The 19,227-nt window shown below is 45.0% G+C and overlaps 1 protein-coding gene across 1 annotated transcript in view; it reads left to right on the top strand.

The window, feature by feature from the left end:
- Positions 1–19,227, top strand: part of LOC120902785 (protein apterous) — a 65,981-nt gene that overhangs the window by 13,810 nt on the left and 32,944 nt on the right. The window contains exons 3-4 of the mRNA XM_040311781.1: positions 10–217; positions 2,317–2,456. Coding sequence (XP_040167715.1) covers positions 10–217; positions 2,317–2,456 — 348 coding nt within the window. The remainder of the gene's footprint in view (positions 1–9; positions 218–2,316; positions 2,457–19,227) is intronic.

Here is a 19,227-nt window from a genome sequence, read left to right as displayed (position 1 = left end):
TCGTTACAGTTTCGAGTCACCCGATCGGTTGATAGCGGACAGACCAAATTACTATGCCGATCTCAACCGGAGCGACTGCTCGGACAGCTCCAGCGTGCTGAATAGCTGCATCCAGCTCAAATCGGAACCACCGGGCGGTCCGAGCAGTCCGGAATCTTCCAACGAGTTACCGTCGACCGGGCTGGACGAGTGTGCGGGCTGTGATATGCCGATTCAGGTATGTCCTTTGCGAGGCGGGAAATGAAGTTACGCATACCACAGAAACTTTGCAATTTCCATTACAGCTTTTTGCAACAGTTACAGAGTAAAATTGAGCGGAAGATCTTGATAGTATTTTTGAACTAAAACCAACAAATTGATACGAAGAAGGACAGGGGTTAAGGTTAATAAGAATGTGAGCAAAACAGTCACATTTCTGAGCTAAGATCTAAATAAAAACAGTTGAAATAGGTGTAAATGGATCCATAACTTATAGCAGAATTATGATCGAGACTATAAATGAGACAACAGAGGGAAGAATACAACAAGATATCTGAGACTAAGAAATTCTTCTATTTGGTGTAATGTCCTACGCGGACATGTCACCCTTTAAAGACTTTCAAGACTTATTCAGTATCACGCAATCGACTAGTCTGAAGGATTGAATCCATGACGGGTATGTTATTGAGCCGTATGGTTCGACGACTGTCCTACGAGACTACTCCAAGTGCGAGAACTAAAGCTAGGAATATACATTATATTCACAATGTCTTACAAGAGGATATCACTTAGACCAGCTCAGACACTAGTGCAATGATAGTGTGTTGTGTCTGATGTAACACCATCTTCATATTCTAATATGAAGACTTTGAGCCACACTAGAATAATATGGAGGCATGCCTATGTATTGGTTTCAAAAAACTACAATCATTGAGTAGAATAAATCAGTTTAAATCTAAACAGATGCGTAATGCTTTCTACATTACACATCAGCCCTTTTCAAATAATGAGTAAAAAATCTTACAAAGATTTAACCAACACCGCAAACACAGCTACCATCTGCTACATGATCGATTAAAGAATATCTTTCCTTTTTCCACATTTTCTTCACATTCTCAGCACCTCGTTACAATGGTTGTGGTCATCGTTTCTTTTTGTCCTCAGTGTACAAGCTGCATTTTATTTCCGTGCAACACCTCAACCGCAACGAAACCACACTCGTTATAATGAACAAAAAAAGTGATGAAAATTAAAAGCTAACCAATACGACAAACATGGTACATCAATTAGAACTGAAGCTGAGGAATAAGCGCCCTTCGGAAGCATATATTGCAGCATTGTTTGAGTTTCAATTACCGTGTTCCATTCCGGCGAGATTTATTGAGTGCCAAAAATTACCGTACCATAGGGCAATCTGTTGCTTCCTAAATTAACCACATTTGCAATCGGTGGTTGCTATTAATTTGCATTGATTTGTTTTGGTTTTTTGTTGTTGCTGTGGGGTTTGTTTATGCATTGAAAATCATAACACCTTCCTGAGGACAGACGTTGTTATTGAAATGTTGTGATCAGACGGGCAAAGTCAGCTGTCAGTAGGTTTTGGGTTGTGGTTTTGAATGTTATTGTCCCAAATTTTTATAGATAATGTTTTCTTTTGGAGTAATTATAAAGTCTACTGTATGAGATACTGCAATATATTCAACATTTTTGCACCACTGACTTGGAAAGCTTTAACCTGCGATCCCAATCCCGCTCGGCCGAACCGATAATTGACCAATTTCAATCTACACTTACCTACAATCACACACAAAGAAACAGATGAAAAAGCCCGCACATTGAAGCCTGTGCACGATTTTGTTCGGTAATTTAGTTTTGTTTCCCTCCGTTTGCTCCGCTGTATTTATATTTCCTTGCGCAGCGTGCTAAAATTTGCTTTCCAATTTTCGGTAGCAACAAAGAGTTGCATTTTGGCAACAATGACTTCTTCAAGCGGACTGTAAGTTCGTATTGTACAAAACAAGGAGAAAAAAGCATACATAATTCTTCGTCTCGGTTTCACCTTCAAGCGGTTTTGCAAACTCGAGCGCACGCACGAACTCTACCGTTGACCGGTACGGTAATTATGCACTTTGCCCAAGTGTTGGCTAAATTGTGCAAACTTGTTTTAAAAAACAACTAAAAACTATTTCAAACACCGCCAGCGAGTGATTAGTGATAACAGTTTTCTGAAAGAGAGAGTGTGTGTGTTTGTTGCAGAAACCAGCAGTATGGATTTCACTTTCGACGTTGTCCTTATACGTTTTTTTCCTTCCTTCCCTTCCTCACTCCATTTCGCAGGATCGCTTCTACCTGTCAGCTGTGGAGCGCAAGTGGCACGCTAGCTGTCTACAATGTTGCATCTGCCGGCAAACCCTCGAAGGTGCCAATTCCTGCTTTTCACGCGACGGCAATATCTACTGCAAAACGGATTACTACAGGTGAGTGAAGATGCTCGGGTACCGTGCGAGGGGAGCGTTGAGGGCGGTTGGGACGGCATTTAGCATAAATTACCGGTCCCAAAGGTATCGATAACGCAAGCGGGAGGGCGGTCTTTGGAGGGTTCGGGCTAATTGTCCGAATGGATTAGGCCGTTGGCATTGATGCTCTGGGACGATGCGGAGGTGACCAACGCAACGCACGCTCGGCTCGGGGCTGCTTGCAGGGTGCGTGCGTTGCATGATGCAGCCAGTGCGTCACGATCCGTTGGAACGGGCTCGAGTGCGTCTTCGCCAACGACAACTAATTTGGGTTTTTTTGGGATGATCTTTCAATGTATGAAATATTGCAACAAATTCGTGGTTTTGCGCAACGCAACGACGAGATGTTATGGTATCAATTAGGACATTTAGAATAAATATTTTTTATGATTGAATACGAATAAAAATTATCAAAAAGCTGCCTGGTTTCATGCACGGAGTGTCTTTTGGCGTTCATTAGTGTTCGCTCATTTGAGTTCAGCTGTTCTTATCAATCAATCTTATCAGCTTTTTTTACTTACATTTTGCAAGATTTTGCCAACGCTTGGCGAATTTGAAACCACTGTTTTGATTTGCCAAAACAGCTTCCGTGTAAATGAACTGGAAATTCGTTGCATGCACGAGCCGACAGATTAACAACAATTTGAAAACAAGAAAAGCCTCACAAAAAAGTATACAGCAATTCGTATACATCGTAGATGTCCTGTGGAGTTTGTGGTTTTGTTTGGTTTTTTCACTTGTAACCACTCAATTACAAATGCCAATAATTTTATAATTTAACGCAAATGATAACATAATTCGACACCCAAAAAGAACGCTTAACGAGTAATGAAACAAACAGCAGATTCCAATGCTAATTTGTATGACTTCTACCCATATCATGACACAAGAGGTATGATTTATAGGTAATGGAAGCCAAACTGAATAGGCATTGACAATAATCGACAACAAAAACAAACCTACATCATCTCTTAAACCACCAAGAATAATTAAATGATTACACGTCTCAAACCAGATTTTGTTACTTTCTGTGAGAGCAGATTTTAAATTATTTTAATGGAATACAAACGCCTAATTGGACCTTTACCAACATTTTGACAAACCATGTATGATTTATGAGCAATGATAAGAAGCTTTGCATGTACCGCAGGATGACAATAATTACTTCAAAAGAACAGAAACTCGTTGAAACAGATAACATTTATCTGTAGACGAGAAAATAGAGCAAAATAGCTCTTTGTGTTGCCGGGGAATATTTGTGCAAGTAATGCTGCACAACGCTGCAACAATGTTTCGTTAGAACCAAAAACACAAGCTAAATGATTACCCATCACAAACTGGTTCTAGCTAATGGGTGGCAATGCGGTTTGTTTGTCAAATTGCTAAAAAAACCTACAATTTTTAATGCCAAATTTGCTTCACTTTCTTTTTGCGTAACCATTTTGCAATACACTTTATGATTTATGTGGACCGCGATAAGCGGGAGCGTCTGTTTTCGGGGTTAAAAAACAGCAGCATTTCTGCAGCAGACTTGAATCCGTCTATCGGTGGTCGGAACACGTTCAGATCATCCTCAAACCCGGCCGCATGATAAGGACGCGATCCGGTTCAGCGCAAAATCGGCGATGGGTTATCGTGCCGCTCGCCAATTGTTTGTCGTTTCCTGTATGGTGGCCCGAGGTATTGAAGTGTGAAATAAATTGATTCGGTCTAGACGGGGTCTCTAGCCCATACGACACAGGACAATGGGAGCAAGCAGTCATCTTATCTGGGCCAGACGGATTTGCCGTTGTAACGGCCAGTACTGTTACTCGTGCGCTACATTCTGTACGGTCGGCTAGCAAAGGGTTTTATTCTTTTTTTTTTTGTTATTGCAAAATATCAAGAACTGCACTGAAGGATTCTCGAGGATTCTCCGCAAACGACGGTAAATTGTCGCAACATCAAAGCGGTCGGGCTGGACGGATGTCGCTAAGTATTTGCAAAATAATTAGCAAGTTTACAAACATTTTGCGTCAGGCGGTGGAAGAATGAATTTACGATGCACTATCAATTTCCTGCGCGACAAAAGTTGATAGACGAATTGATTTTTTTTTTGTGTACGGGTGTGTGTTGTTTTCACACTGTGTGCTAAGGTCAGACGATGGCATGCATGCGTCCACGGGTCACCGTGGAAAAGAGCACGGTTCTGGAATAAACAACTGCACACTTAGAAGGGGTTTGCTAGTACATTTCATTTAAATTATTCCAGAATTTATAGGGAATTTATAGGGATTTATAATTTTATAGGGATTGAAACATTTGAGCATGATTCAATTGAATGTTCTTCTTCAAACTTATTATCTAAACGCAAATTATTAGCACTTGTTCCAGTAAATTCGAATCCTTGAAATAAAATTGAAACTATGAATGGGAATGATGGTCTGATGGGTTTAGTGTACCGGCTTAGTACTATACAATAGTTCAACAGTTCGTCCGAGCATGTATTGCGAAAATAAAATTATACAACACTGAATGATGGTCCGAGCCTATAAGACGATCGCAACGGTTGTTCAAAGGTGCAAAACGGTGTAGGAAAGACGGAATGCTAAGACCTTTATGCTATTTTTGCAAAAAAAAAAAACTGATACTAACCTATGCCCCCAATACGCTTGGGGCAGGACTATTAGGCCATAAAAACTATCATTCAGGCGTATAAACTTCAGCACATTAGCTCTCGATGGTGATGCGCTTGGAGCCATGGCAGATACGCGGGTTTTGTAATACTTTTACCGACAGCTGCGTTCGTTCTCCTCGCGTTCTTTGTTGCAAGAATGTAAAAAGGCTGCCTGTAGTTCACACCAGACGATAAGGTTTGTGAGACTTTTTTGGCCTGGTTTTGCAGATCAACCCTTGTGCCGGCACGATCTTAGACAAAAAAACGCTTTCCGGCTGATATTGTTTCCACCAGGCGAAACTCGTTCGCTCATATCACCGAGACCGTGCGGCAATAAATAATAGCAATCAGCAATGCGCTGTGAGGCAAGCAGCTTGGTGAAGCAGCCCGGGTGGGCAAACAAATCTTCGTACCGATGGGGAGGGACCGTGGCGGACGACGCATGGAAAGGCCAATAAATTGTTGCCGAAATTTATTTCTTTACACTTTTATTGCACTTTACGGCAATGTTCCCATCCCGGTGATCTGTGGGGTGGTAGTGTTTTTTTTAGTAGTGGGTGTAAAATGTATTCGATACGCGAATGCCGACAGCCAGCCGATTGTAACCTTTTTATCACATGCAGACTGCTCTTTTGCCGATCTGCTGAGCGTCAGTGGTCATTTTGCTTCACGGGTTTGATAGTGATGGGTCCACTGCTGGGAATGGTTTTAATCGCATTTTTATTTGAAATAAAAATTAGACACTTTGAAGATCGCACGGTTGGCTTGTGGTAAATCCTGATTGTGCACACCGTATCAACCGGTACAAATGGAAAGCAATACAATAAAAAATAAAAACAAGTACGCGAGACATACAACGCGAAGCAAAACACTGGGACTGTAAAGCTCCACCAGGGGAAACCAGCCATGAAGCACCATGGCTCACAGTGAGCCGTACGCTCTGACAACCGTAACGACTTCTCACGATGATACACTCCCGGCCCGGCGGAGAATGTATACAGCGTGCGAGTGTTCTCTAGCCTGCTTCGCTGTCACGGTTAGCACCAAGTGAATCAAAAGCCACAGCAAATGCTCCCCACAATCAGGTAAATGTATCACATTTTTGAGAAACTAGTCGTGCAAAAAGTTCCTCGCTTGCGGAATCGTTGTAGTCGTTCGTTTTCCGCAAGCTACGCCAAAGCTTCCCTTGCCGCGCTCAAGCACGCAATAGGGAAAAAAGAGGATCAATACAACACGTGTGCATTAAAGAGCCAGTGCGCAGATCCTTCCAAGCAGTTTGCATCAGAATTTAAATAGCTGTCGAACACGTGTTTTACATAGTACCGATCGTGGATCGACGTTTCATAAATATTAATTGATTGAGTATAGAGCTGAGGAGGGGAGTTATTTTTTTTATTAATGCTTGGTGGTTTTTTACTCGCAAAAAACACACATACACCCTTACATGCTTACACTCGCGCACGCAGAGAACGGAGAATGTAGATCAGCTTTTCTTGCGCGATGTGCGTGTATGTATTCGGACGCGTATTTCTGCAGCAATAGCTGCAACAACGCCTTACGTGTCGGGAGCAACACTGGCGAAGTGATATTTTCCCCCGTGAAATAACACACCGGGAGCAGTAGTTGTCGATGAGAAGAGTGTAATACCACGGATCCCGCACACAACAATGTTGTTACGGAGCAGAAACAGTGGAACTGGCAAGCCATGATCTGCTAAAGAAGGTGCATATGAGCGCACGAAGATACCGCCACGCGGGAAATGAAGAGCACGAGAGAGAGAGAGACGAGCGTGTAAGCAAAATTACTCCCAGTGGAATAATTTTAGCCGAACGAAGACGCGTTGGAATGTAAAATGTAAATGTAAAAAAAACAACAAGACGAGTTAAACATTGGTGAGCAAGCGCAGGAAGAAAAAAAATGAGACACCCCAGGAATGATAAATTGCTTTTGTAATAGCCATCAAATGCACGATATGAATTTACACACAGATATGCTAAACCGAACATGGCAGTGCGATGGAAGCAGAACGATCGGGCAGAAGTTTGCAAATGAACTCGCAGCAGCATTTAACGTGTAACGTGGGGGTATTTTTTGCTCTGCTCTGCTCAGCAGTACATGCAAACGGTACAACTTAATATTCGTGACACGATTTTACATATTAGCACCTTGATAAGGGTTTGCTGTTGTTCGAGCTATGATATGCTGGGTTAGTTACATTTCTTTTTTTTAAGTGTGTTCCAAACTACAAACTACATGGAATGTAACATGATGTGTAAGATGAAATGAAGACGCGAAAGATATAGGGCAAAAACAAAACAATACTCCCAATTTTGAGAGGCACAAACAGAGACATACTACATCCTTGTAAAATGTCGCCCGGAGACAGAAGTAGCGATTGATATGGCGCTATAATTCCACCCGACCTCCGGGTGCTGTCAGTTTGAGAGATAATTTATGACACCACGGGGTTTGCACCACGTTTACCGCTGCCCTGTCCCTGTCCACTTCACTCCCTTACCTTAACAGATCGTTTCGATGCGCATGCCACTATCTCGCCGTCCGATCTCGTTCCTAATCGCAACTGAGTTTCTAGCCCGATCCTGGTGCCCCGGATAGATCAGTTCCTTTTTCTAGGTCGTTGCGTTACGCTCCAGTTGTTTGCTGTGCTGTGCTGTGTGTGTGTGTGTTCTCCAAAAAGGATAGAACCTGGCAGGTAGCAGCACACACCTGTCCCGCTGTTGTTTGTCAAACCGTTTTCCCGTTTAGCCAGTGTTTTTCCCTACTGGTTGTGTTGTGTGCTGTCCGCCCTCCTTTCCTGCGTGCGTAGGATCGCACCCAGTGCCTCACGTGGTCAATAATTTATGTTGCATTGATGTAACCAACAGGGGGAAAATATAATGGACCATCAGGAGTGGTTCGCTCTATTGTTGTGGCGCTATCCCCGTTTGCTGGGTTAAGCTAGAGGAGGTCCGCAAACGCTGCTAGCGCATGATTTTAATCGGCCATCGGAAGGATACGTTTTCAATTGAGTTCTCAGACCAGCTGAGCTGTCGTCTCACGTTTGTTAGGGATGGTTAAGAAGGCGCTCTCAAGAAAACGGGGCCCACGATATGACTTTATTTGAAGCGTTGTTGCTGTTGTTACTGTTCCTTTCCTACCGGAAGCTCCGAAAACGGGTCCCTTTTTGTGTAATTGTAATCTTAATAGCCATTTAGCACGCGGCTGGTGATAATGATTTATTCTGTTGCTCAATCAAACTCGTTATTTTCCCCCTTAGCTTTCTTTGGTTTGCAGTAAGAAGAACGTCCTCGCAGCGAGCAAACGACCGTGAAATACGTGGTTTAAAGGGAGCATTCCCACACGACTGTAGCATTTAATCGCATGGTGATTTAGCTGCTGCTCTCGGCGTGGCTTTGAAATTGCTGGCGCCGGAGAAGTTTAACGACTTTTCATCCGAAACCGGGCTTCGAAGCTTACATTCTGCTGATCGTATTTAAATTGGTGATCGTTGCGACCGTTTGGAGAGAGTGTCGAGCCTATACGGTTCGGACGGGATCGGGATCTGGTGTTTAAAAATGTGGGCCGTTTTATGACGATCGGTTCCAAATCAACTCCGTTCCGTCAGCACGCCCGGTATCGTTCAACAGCGAATTTAAATATTGGGCATTTACATGTGCGCGACCCGTTTGGAGCACATCATAAAATCCTCCGCGGGGGGGAGGCTCCAACGTCAGCTCATTAATTCGGATGCATTCTAATGCGTTTTTCTGTCCGGCCGTATCGCTATCGGCGAGCAAGTGGCAAGCGAAAGCAGTCAACCAAACACTGGCGATTAAGTGTCGCCGGGTAAGGGAAACACTTCGAAGCGGGAGCCATCTCGCCGTTACTCAATGGGAACGATTGTGTTCCCCCCAGATTTCCATCGATCGGTTGAAGACGTTGTTTGACAGTTGGTAGACGCCGGAACTGTCAATCCTCCGTTTGCGAGTGGAAATAGTAAACTCCGTAAGCCGTGCGCTGGGGCTACACAGCCGTGGGGCGATGTTTTGACTGACAGTTGCTGGGGTCGGGACTGGTACTGCCCGGGAAGGGCAGATTAATTTGTAATGAGTCGTAATTAGTCTGCTGTTGCGTCGCTTAACTGCGCCCGTTATCACTGGCCGGTGGCTGGGGGTCGCTGCATGCGGAGGAGGGATACGAGTTGTTCGGTTCAGGGCTTGCTTGGGGCGGAGGAAGGACCAAACAAAGGCACGTTATGGGTCTGTGAAATCGACATGTTTGCTGTACACATTTGCTTCCATACACATTAGCAAAACGGTTGCCCATTTTTAGGTGCCATCTTTATCAAATCGTCTGGCCGCCACGGGTTGGTAGATGTGGTGTCGATTGGTTGATGAAAAAAAGTGTCTTTAATGATGTTTATTTTGAAGCGGGTAAGAGCAGATTAGAGGTTTTGATGATAAGCAAGAAAAAAATGTACTAATTAAAGGAAGGATGCAGCTTCAAGAAAAGAAAATGAAAAGTGTCTCATATTAAAAAGCTTTTTTTCTCCCGTTGAAAAGTGACTCGTGAGCTCATGTGTAAATCATTCCATTCCAGTTACGCACGAAACGCTTTCTACATCACTAAGAGCTACCGTTGGGACACTCTCGCTCGGCGATGATATATTCAAAATATTACTATTCATTTATGGCTTCATTTATGCCAAAGGTAGGCTAACGAAGTAAGCTTCATTTGGGTATTCAAATTTTCAAAAAGATACATTCTCTAAGCTGGTGGATGCAAAAGCTTTTCTTAGCAACACTCCACACTCCAGCAAATGGTAAAACATATTCAACGAATGCATGCAATTTCCATTGGAGAAACATTTGGGCAACTCACACACGCACCCTGACACTCGATTAACGCAATTCCAGTGCAAATTGGAAACAAATGGTTTCGGTATATGGCCATTCATCATGCCATAGTTTTCGAACGGTAGCCGCCGCGCTCGAGGCGTCGAGGTTGTGGGCTGCTGTGGTTTTTGGGGAGGCCGGCCGGATTGTTGTGCTTTTGGGGAAGCGTTTTTCTTGCTCTTCTCTCCCCCCCTTCGGGCTTGTTTGGTCAGACACGAACGCACGATTAAGTGATTTTCTGGTGCACTGAACTGTAGAAAACTATTTCTTACGCCCATTAGGCGTCCCTTTTTCGTATTTGGTGGCGGTTATGGGCTTTTTTGTTGGTATTTTGTTCCACGTATCGGCTAGGCTGAGCTTTTTTCCTCTCTTTCTCTCTCCACTTGGGTGGATTATTAATTTACTAGCACAAAGCTACTGGCTCGTGGTGGAGGCTACTGGTCGTACGCCGTCGCCGTACGATCGTTGTGATTATTTTGCCCACCTTTTGTAAAACATTGATCGAATAGGAATGGAATTAGAAAAGGAAAAAAACACAAAAACAACCAAACAACCAATCCAAAAACCACGCTCCGCCGAATTCTCCTCAAAACAAAGCCGGAAGCAATGATTTAGCGGTAAAACATGGCGGATACACCGGTGGACACGATCATTATGTCACAGTCCATCCGTTGTGCTACCGGTGAACTGCGTGCTTGTGGCTTGTTTCACTAACTTCAGAGATGATCTTCAGAGATGTTGCTCATCCAAATTCTGTGCCAACACTGTACAACTGTAAGGAAATATGTGTCAAAATATGTATTAGTGTGGAAATAATTTATTTTCCAACAATGATAATGATGTGTCGCTAGCTTAGGGTTAACATATTTCACTGTCATTGCATTGGGGACCACGAGCCAGCATGCTCGTTAGCTTGAGCTCACCGGACCAAAGGTGTGGTCTTGGATTTGATGTGCTGATTATGTAGCTTTAAACACACGGAATAGATAAAATAATAAATGCAAACAAACGTCTGTAGCTTCCGAATGAAAATTCCGAAGATTTTTACGGTACAAGACATTACGTCCGGCTAGTCGGAGCTAAATTGATATTGACATGACTTCCCATTCTTCGTCCGTGTTTGGCTGTTTGTCGCTGTGCAGTCGCAAGGCGCGGGACTTAGACAAAGGTTATTTAAAAATTCAAGTTATGTGTTTTTTTTTGTGTTTCGCATCCCCCGGACTCATAAATAAAACAAAATCTGTTACAAGCTTTTTGCGGGCAGTGCTGCGACTTAGACAGATCATTCCTAGGAGGTGTTGCGAAATGGGTTAAATTGTTAGGTTTGCTTCTGTTTGAAAGTCAGTCTACGGTAGCATTATGTTCTGCTAAAGGCTGTTGTCGGAATATTAACGAACCGGCAAACAAATCTCGGTTACTGGAGCAGTTTCGTAGCAACAAACAGGGAGGAGATTAAATAAACCATGTCTTGCCCAAAATAGGTATTAAAATAGTTTGTCCAGAAGCGTTTGTAATTGAATTTAATTACATTTCTTCCCAAACTATTCTGTGATCTGTTTAACATTTTAATTTGAAATATGCATTAACCTATGCATCATTATTATTTATCTACTCACTCGTGTGCGAGATGCTCGTCCCAGTCTCATTAGTTACTAGGGTATTACCATTTCTCGATGCACTTCTAATGGATTTTCATTACAAATTCGGTTCTTCATTTGTACCGGACAGCTTCACAGCCATTACCAGTTGTTCTTTAGCTCGAATAAAAAAAAAGCGGTTACACATCAACAACAATCAACACTGGAAGCTATGGGAACAATGTTTAACGAATAGTGGAACCATTTAGTGCATGTTTTCTCCTTCTACCGACGGAAACTAGCGGCAACACTAGATAAGCGAGCAACGGAAGCCACTGCTCGGTGATGTAGAAATTACAATTTCAAATAGCACCGCTCGAGAAAAACAACAATAAAATAGCTATTAAAATTGATATCGCGTTCTCGCGCTACACACAGAAGAGATTAGAGTGAGCCGAATTTTTGGGGGCGGGAAACGATGGTTTTAGATTCCACCCAGTTCGGCTAGCAGTTGGCCCACCAGTGCTGGAGGGTGCATTTAATTTCTCGCTTGTGTGTGTGTGTGTTGCCGAAAACTAAAAATTCAATTCCCAGCCCAGCATATCGGTGGCAAAGTGCATTTAATTGAGATTAGGTCACGGTGACGGAGCGTACGGGGTTCGATCGAATGCTCATTAAGTGGCATGGGCCGGCCGGGAACGCGCCACCAATCAACATAGTTGCCCCGTTGCCGCGGACATTACACACACACACACACATGTTACGCACAAACGCACGTGGGATGGTGACCATTAATAGCGAGTAAAACGAGTCGTTAAGATCGTGGTCTAACAAGCAATAAATACATAATTCAGCAAGTGGCTAAGCCCGGGCGTCCAGCCGATGTCTCCACCGGGTTCCCCGGGAGCGATTGCATTTTAATGCCCGAGCAATTAGACATTCTTCGGCTACCACTTACACTCTTCGGGATGGAAGCGGAAAGAAAGCAATGGCTCGTCCAGCCCTATGGGAGGAGATATGGTTTGCTTCCGACAGGGCAGGATCATCTTCGAACACTGGTTCGATCGGGTCGGGCCCCGTTCCAAACTGTTTTCCATAATTCATGGGCACTTGCCGTGGCGTTGGGAAATTTTCTTGGCCCCGGGCAGGGAAGCAATGTTGTAAAAAAAGAAAACCCTTCAACTGCACCGGAAAGCATGCAGCAACGAACAACCGTTCGAATGGGTGGGCGCCATATCAATGCAGTCCCCTGTAGGTGTGCAGCGCAGAACACTGCTGGCTCCACGTTGCAGGCGTTCTCCGACAGCTCAAGATACATTCCAAAGTTGAGAATGGGAAGCAAAAAACCTGCGGGCCTCCGTCGAAAATCCGTTATCGGGACCATCTCGTGCCCTGGCGTTCGGTATCGGTTTTCGGTCACCCTGCGTGGCTTTTTCCACCTTTCCCCCTTGCGGCAAAAGGGACTTCCTTACTCCCACAAACTGGCCCGCAAGCGCTTCATTTGTTCGGCGAGAATTATTCGAAAATTAATTACACCTGCTGTTCGTTGCACTTGCCTGGCGCAAGCAAGGGGAAGCAAAGCCCGGCTCAAGTGCAAAGCCCGGCTGTCGGAAGTGGAAAGGTAAAAAGAAAAAATGTTTGGGTTCGGTTATTAAAATAATTAAACCATGCGCTCTGTATCGCGTCGGGAAGATCTGGGAAGATCCGACCGCAAAAGGAGCCACCGGTTCTAAAACCATTCTTAATGTAACGACAGCTAAGAAGAAAGCGGCAATTGCATTTTTAGCAATTCATATGACGAGGCTTTCAAGTCGTTTGCGGCTAGGCTGTGAAAGTATAATATTTTTGAGGAAATTATGCTTTATGATTTGTTTATGATTATGAGCCTAATAATGATGTGAGGAAAGCTCGCTTAGGACTGCTGTTAGCAGACGCAAGCAACCTGCTGGATATGGTCACATTCTCACAGCGTTAAGCGATCGGATGGCGCGAGATCTCCGAGAACCACGTGTGCTCGTTAGAGGTGAAATGATGGGTTTATTTGAAAGATGGGTTTAAGGTATATTATTTCACGCTTATCTTATGCTCTTTATCCGAAGCAACAGACAGGAAGTAAGTGAGCTGTTTGAATATTTCGAATTAGTTAAGCTTTCCACTGAGGAACTGAGTAAGTCGTATGGCCAATTTTCTCGATCAATCTTTACCGCTGTTTCTAGGTACTAGTCACCTTATGATCTGTTTTTCTTTTATGGTTAAACCTTTAACCTTCTATTACCCTGTGTTCAATGAAGAAAACAAGCTGTCTGCATTAGTCCTTGAAGGTACAACACAAACCAGGGTAGTTTATTTTGTTTTATCAAGCCCTCCAATCAAGCTTTACTTATCAAACATCATAACGAGCGTGGCTGAGCAAACGAAGAAACAGAAGATAAAAGCCACCTCCAGGAACGCGTAATTTCTCCCAATGCCACGAATGCGATCACCCTCATTGCCGCAGCGTAGCGTGTGGTTGCACTTAATCAACATCGGACCCGCGACTGGACACACTGGCAATTCGACCGCGCGCGCTCGCGATCATTATACACACAACTCCACAAAGATCCCATAACTATCATCATCATCATCGCGATAATCATTGTACTTCTTGGTGGCGGGCGAAAGAAATGCTGGAACGCCGACGGTCCAACCAGCCAATTGGCACATAATTTTCACCCGAGATTTTCGCCCCTCCCAGCAGCAGCTCCCTGGACAGGTGGACTATGCTGGAGGATAGTACACGCGCGTGCTACGATGTGATAATTAGGGTGACAAATTTGATTATACGTACCGACCGGCACTACCTGGATGGGGATGGGGGATGAGGTTCCACGTTCCGGTCCATGCGGAGACCACACCGACGAGCCGCGGGTGCGACAGATTGTTGTTTGTTGTCATTAAAGCATTAGCCGTGTTATTATTTGTTCGCGGCCACCCGATCGCGTGTTCCGACCGATCTGAAGGTAATTAAGGCAGCGGCAGCGAAATGGACCGAAGGGGGTTGAGTTTGTTTGTTATTAATATTTGTTATTTTCTGATTTCTGCCCCCTTCCCGTTGCGAGATTAGAGTGTACCGGGCTGTGGACGGCGCTAGTAGGAATCAGATCTAAACTAGGAAAGGCAAACATTCCAAGCGGCACAAACGATAGGTTTAAAATAGCTTTGCCGGTGGACAGTGGCTATCTTGAAGCGTCGTTCTCCGACAGCCTGGCTCAATAGGCCCCTCCGGCTCGAGATCTCATAATTTACCGCACTAATTACCCGCCCAGATGACATCAAATCAACGCTTAGGCGCGTGACTTTCACGCCTCACCGGGGCTGGCACAGAAAACCGCGTGGAGCCATCCGCCGTCGTCCACGCTACGCTACGGTCGACTGCCAAAATGATAACAGTTGACAGGCGCCTTGAACGGAAGCCCCTCGCGCTGCCGTGCTGGCTCCTTCAAGTTGTCAAATCGGTTCCGATTTTCGATCGTGCGGCGCTGCTGCGTCGATTCTCTGCTCTCCGCCAACGGCTTGCCCGCTGATAAGTATTCATGACCCCGCATGCGCAAGATGATTACCTATTCAGGGGGATGTTTGGTGGCCGGTGGCGGTGTTTCGAAGAATTTCGTTACCCACGGTACCGTTGGGTGGCAGGGTTTTTTTTTCTGCTTCGGACGGGGCATGGTGTCGATTAGCTAATTTCGAGACCAATTAAGATTTGAGCGGCTAGCGCCGGAAGAACGTTGAGAAAATGAAGACGCTACCGTAAAACTGTCGATGCGCTTCCATAATGCCCGAGGTGGGGCGTTAATCATTACACTCCTTAATGGAGGCGAGGTGATTAATAGATAGCTAGAATTGCAAAGTATTGTTTGGAGCTGCATGAATTAGGCTAAGCGACGGTGTGATACAAATTCCAATTAGACGCGATTGCGAATTGGATTAGCCTTTCGCTTTGTGGACGAGGTGTGCAATAAATAGTTTGCTGAAGTGATTATGCATCGTAACGGATGTTTTTCACAGGTTTCCAAAGGTTTGCTAGATAGCGAGCGAAGTTTTGTGGAAATTCTGTAAGGAAACTCGAAAAGATCACCTCTTCACTCAAGGGGAATTAAGTAGGGCCTACGTTTGTGCTTAAATTAGCACATAAAGCGCTTCTTGTGCTCTATTCTACCCCAATTTTCTTGCTCCAATGAGCCTAGAGACCCCTCATACACGTTCATCAGAAAGATCAGCAACAAAAAAAAAAAAAGTTAACTCATCCATCCAGAAGCTCACTTAAGTGGATCATTTTAAGCCATCTCAACGGTTAAGCTGCTCCATATCTATCTCCATATGTCTGACGTTCACTCTCCCTTGACCTTGACATTTCGTGCCAGCCCCGAAATGGCTTGGCCACAGTGTTTTGCACCGGTTTTGCTTGGCCAGTTTGCTCCAGATGTGGCCAGCGATCAAGGGTGAAGGGCCTTTGACACTATCCACCGCACCGTAATTACCTTTGGACCTCGGCTTGGCTGCTGTAGCGGGCAATTATTTCATTAGGCACCATTTATTTGCGCCAGGTAATTGTTCAATTACTAACCGACATTCCCGAGGTTGTTGATACCGTCACAAATGGTGTCGCTGGTCGGTTCCTGCCGCACTGGCAACCACTGTGAGGGGGGAAGATTCGATCGAGCGAAGAACCTGCATACGTTTCTAGACGATCAGGATCAGTGTGTGAAGTGCCAAGTGAAACGTCATCGGCCGGGGGCAGGATAAAACCGTTAGCTGGAGGCAAAATTTGGAATGCACGTAATGCCACAGTATTAACGGCGTTGAAAGCGACACAAGGGAAGAGTGTTTAACACATACTTATGATATTTTTGTTGAGCGCCCGAGACGCTACGGAAAGTAGGTATTCATGTCAGCAAGGCACTTGATTCTACACTTTTTAATTAAAGAAATATAAGTTTAATTATAAGGTTATGCCCTCATAAACATGTCTTGCAATATTTCTAGGGCTGTGGTACATTGATGTTTAAAAAAGCTAAAAGTAATTCAAACTATTCCTCATAACCCGGGAAGTAGTTCACTGGTACATGCAGTGCTTCGTTAAGGTTGCGCTTCTTCTTGCATGCGCACTGTTAATTAACCCAAAGTCAAAGCCGTGCGTTCAGAACGACCTCAACGAGTCACTAAAACCCTCCCAACGAAAAACAAACTATCGACGATAAACCTCGTTCCAACGCCGAAACACAATACAGCTGTCTTCTCTCGTTTGTATGAACTTCTTCCGGAGCGTTTATGGCCGCCGTTTCCCAGCAGAAATGCTTCCAATTTTTGCATCGCTGTGCCGATGACTCTAGCCAAACTTCAGGCACAGTTACCCGCATCCCGATCGAGGTCGTGAATGAGTTGGTGAAATATTGCTACTACGCCTCCTTCTTTCTTTCTCTGAATCCATTTCACTTTAATGCTCGGCAGGCTGAAGATGCGTGTCTTTCGTGTTAGTTTCGGGAAACAAGTTCATTCAAGGTTTGTTTCACCGGCGCTTGCGTGCACGTGTCTGAGCTGACGATCCGATGGGCGCGCGCGTTCCCGCTCTTGTATTGGGCCGTGTGTCAGGGGGTTTCTGGAGTTCCAGAGACTCTCGAGCGTCAGTTCTTTCTTCGTACGGTTTTCTCACTGTCTACCCGGCATGCTTTAATAGGCTTTTCTGCTTTGAAATTCAAACGCTCAAAGCAAATTATCATAAACGCAACCTCTTCAACGGGGGATCTAACGCAGCAAAAGGGGGTTGCTTCCCGTTTCATTCTCTTCCATAAAAGACCCATTCCGCCACCGCTCCCGGAGACGGTTTGTAAGCAGCCGCAGCGAACAGTTTTACGAGTTTTTCGCGTATTTTATTATTGATTTTAAAACAACGTGCCTGCGCCAAATGATGGCGCCTGTGGCCGTGGTGTTAGTACCTTGTGTGTGAGCAAGCGCGCGCCTGCAATGAAGATGTACGCAACGTTCGTGTCGTGCGCAGTGTGTCTGCACCGGTTGACTGCTTGCTGCGCTGGCTTCTAGCTCGCGGGACGCTACACCTTGCTGTTTATGCTAAACGTTTTACCGGGTGGCCTCGAGTAACAGAGCGCCCTGTCATTCCTGGCCCCTGTCACAGGTCACAGGAGCAGGGCAGACAATGGGTGTTCAACCGAATGGGTGTAACGGTTCACGAGCACCGGCAAGTGATCTGCTGTGACCGGGCGAGAAGTTGAGAGTGAAACGTGGTCTTAAAGCCACAGGTAAAGGTAAAGTTGCCCTATCCGCTCAAGAGCTGCCGAGAGAACTGGTGTCTCGCCCCCTATGCCCGGCTCTGTTTGTGGTGTTCATATTTTATCTTCCAAAAAGCATCGCGAGTCACCGCAGCATGCATCGCGACATGTCCAACATGCTCTGTTTCACCCAATTGTCCTTCGCGCTAACTCCAGAGACGGTTCCGTCCTCTCTGCCCCTTGGCAGGCACAATCGGCCCGTGGACATGTGTAGCTACATGGGATATAAATAAAAGAGTTAGATAAATTTAATTTATCTTGATTTAAATATCATTTTCCCCGTCGTGGGTCTCGTTCGCGGGTTCGGCGCCCCCGTCGCCGGGGATCGAGATTAGCGATCGCGGCACACGGTGCACAGGTGCCCACAGGTCTTACGAGGCCCGATGTGCGGGTTAAAATCTTTCAAATGCTTCTCGCAGCACGTATGTGTCGCACTTGCTGTTCGCAGTGTTCTTGGCGCTACAGGACAAGCATTTGACGCACGTTGAATGTGTTTTTTTTAGCGGAGCAGGAACGTAGCAGGAACTAATCAACGCGATGCAAGGAAAGCGACGATCCGTGCATGGTGCCGAGAGGATGCCTATGGATTATGCTGGAGTGGTGTACAGACATTTTTTTACGATTGTCTCCAGTACCATGTTATTCTACCCTGCATCTTGTTTGGTTGTGCATTTTTCCTGGTTCTGTTCGGTCCAGCTTGTATTGCGTTGTAGAGCGAGTGCGCCTCGCGGGTCGGTTGTAGGGTGTGGGGTGGGTTATTTTTTCCATCACCATAAATTACGGAAAATATTAATAAATAATAATCCAAACCATCACAGGGCCCCGCGAACGTGCTGACCGTTCGGAGCTGACCGAGGTCCGAGTTGAGAATGGCACGACCAAAGTGGAATGAAAGTGGATATTTTACACGTTTTCTTTTGGCGACAAAATGGTTTGCGCAAAATTTATGTGATTCATCTGCGCACCCTGCAGTGGAAAGGGTGAGGTTGGTTTTTTCGGTACACCCAACATAAAATGCAGCGCGTGGAAAGCAATCATTTCGCAAGCACACACCGTAGGATGGATTTGGAGAGTACGTTTTGGTTGTAGTTTGCGATGGTTTGGGTTGGTACATCAAAATTACATCGTTATTAAAAAGAACAAGCTGTTTTCTGACATTTTCGATGGGTGTACACGTTTCTAACATGTTCATTTCCAGTCACAGTCACACTCGCTCTGTGGTCTGATTCAACGTGGGTTACGGCCGGCGGGAAGGTGAAATCGATTCGATTGAACCCACCA

Source organism: Anopheles arabiensis, chromosome 3 (assembly GCF_016920715.1).
Source record: "Anopheles arabiensis isolate DONGOLA chromosome 3, AaraD3, whole genome shotgun sequence".
Taxonomy (NCBI): Eukaryota; Metazoa; Arthropoda; class Insecta; order Diptera; family Culicidae; genus Anopheles; species Anopheles arabiensis.
Note: the sequence above shows the minus strand (reverse complement) of the source record. Positions and strands in the feature narration are given on the sequence as shown.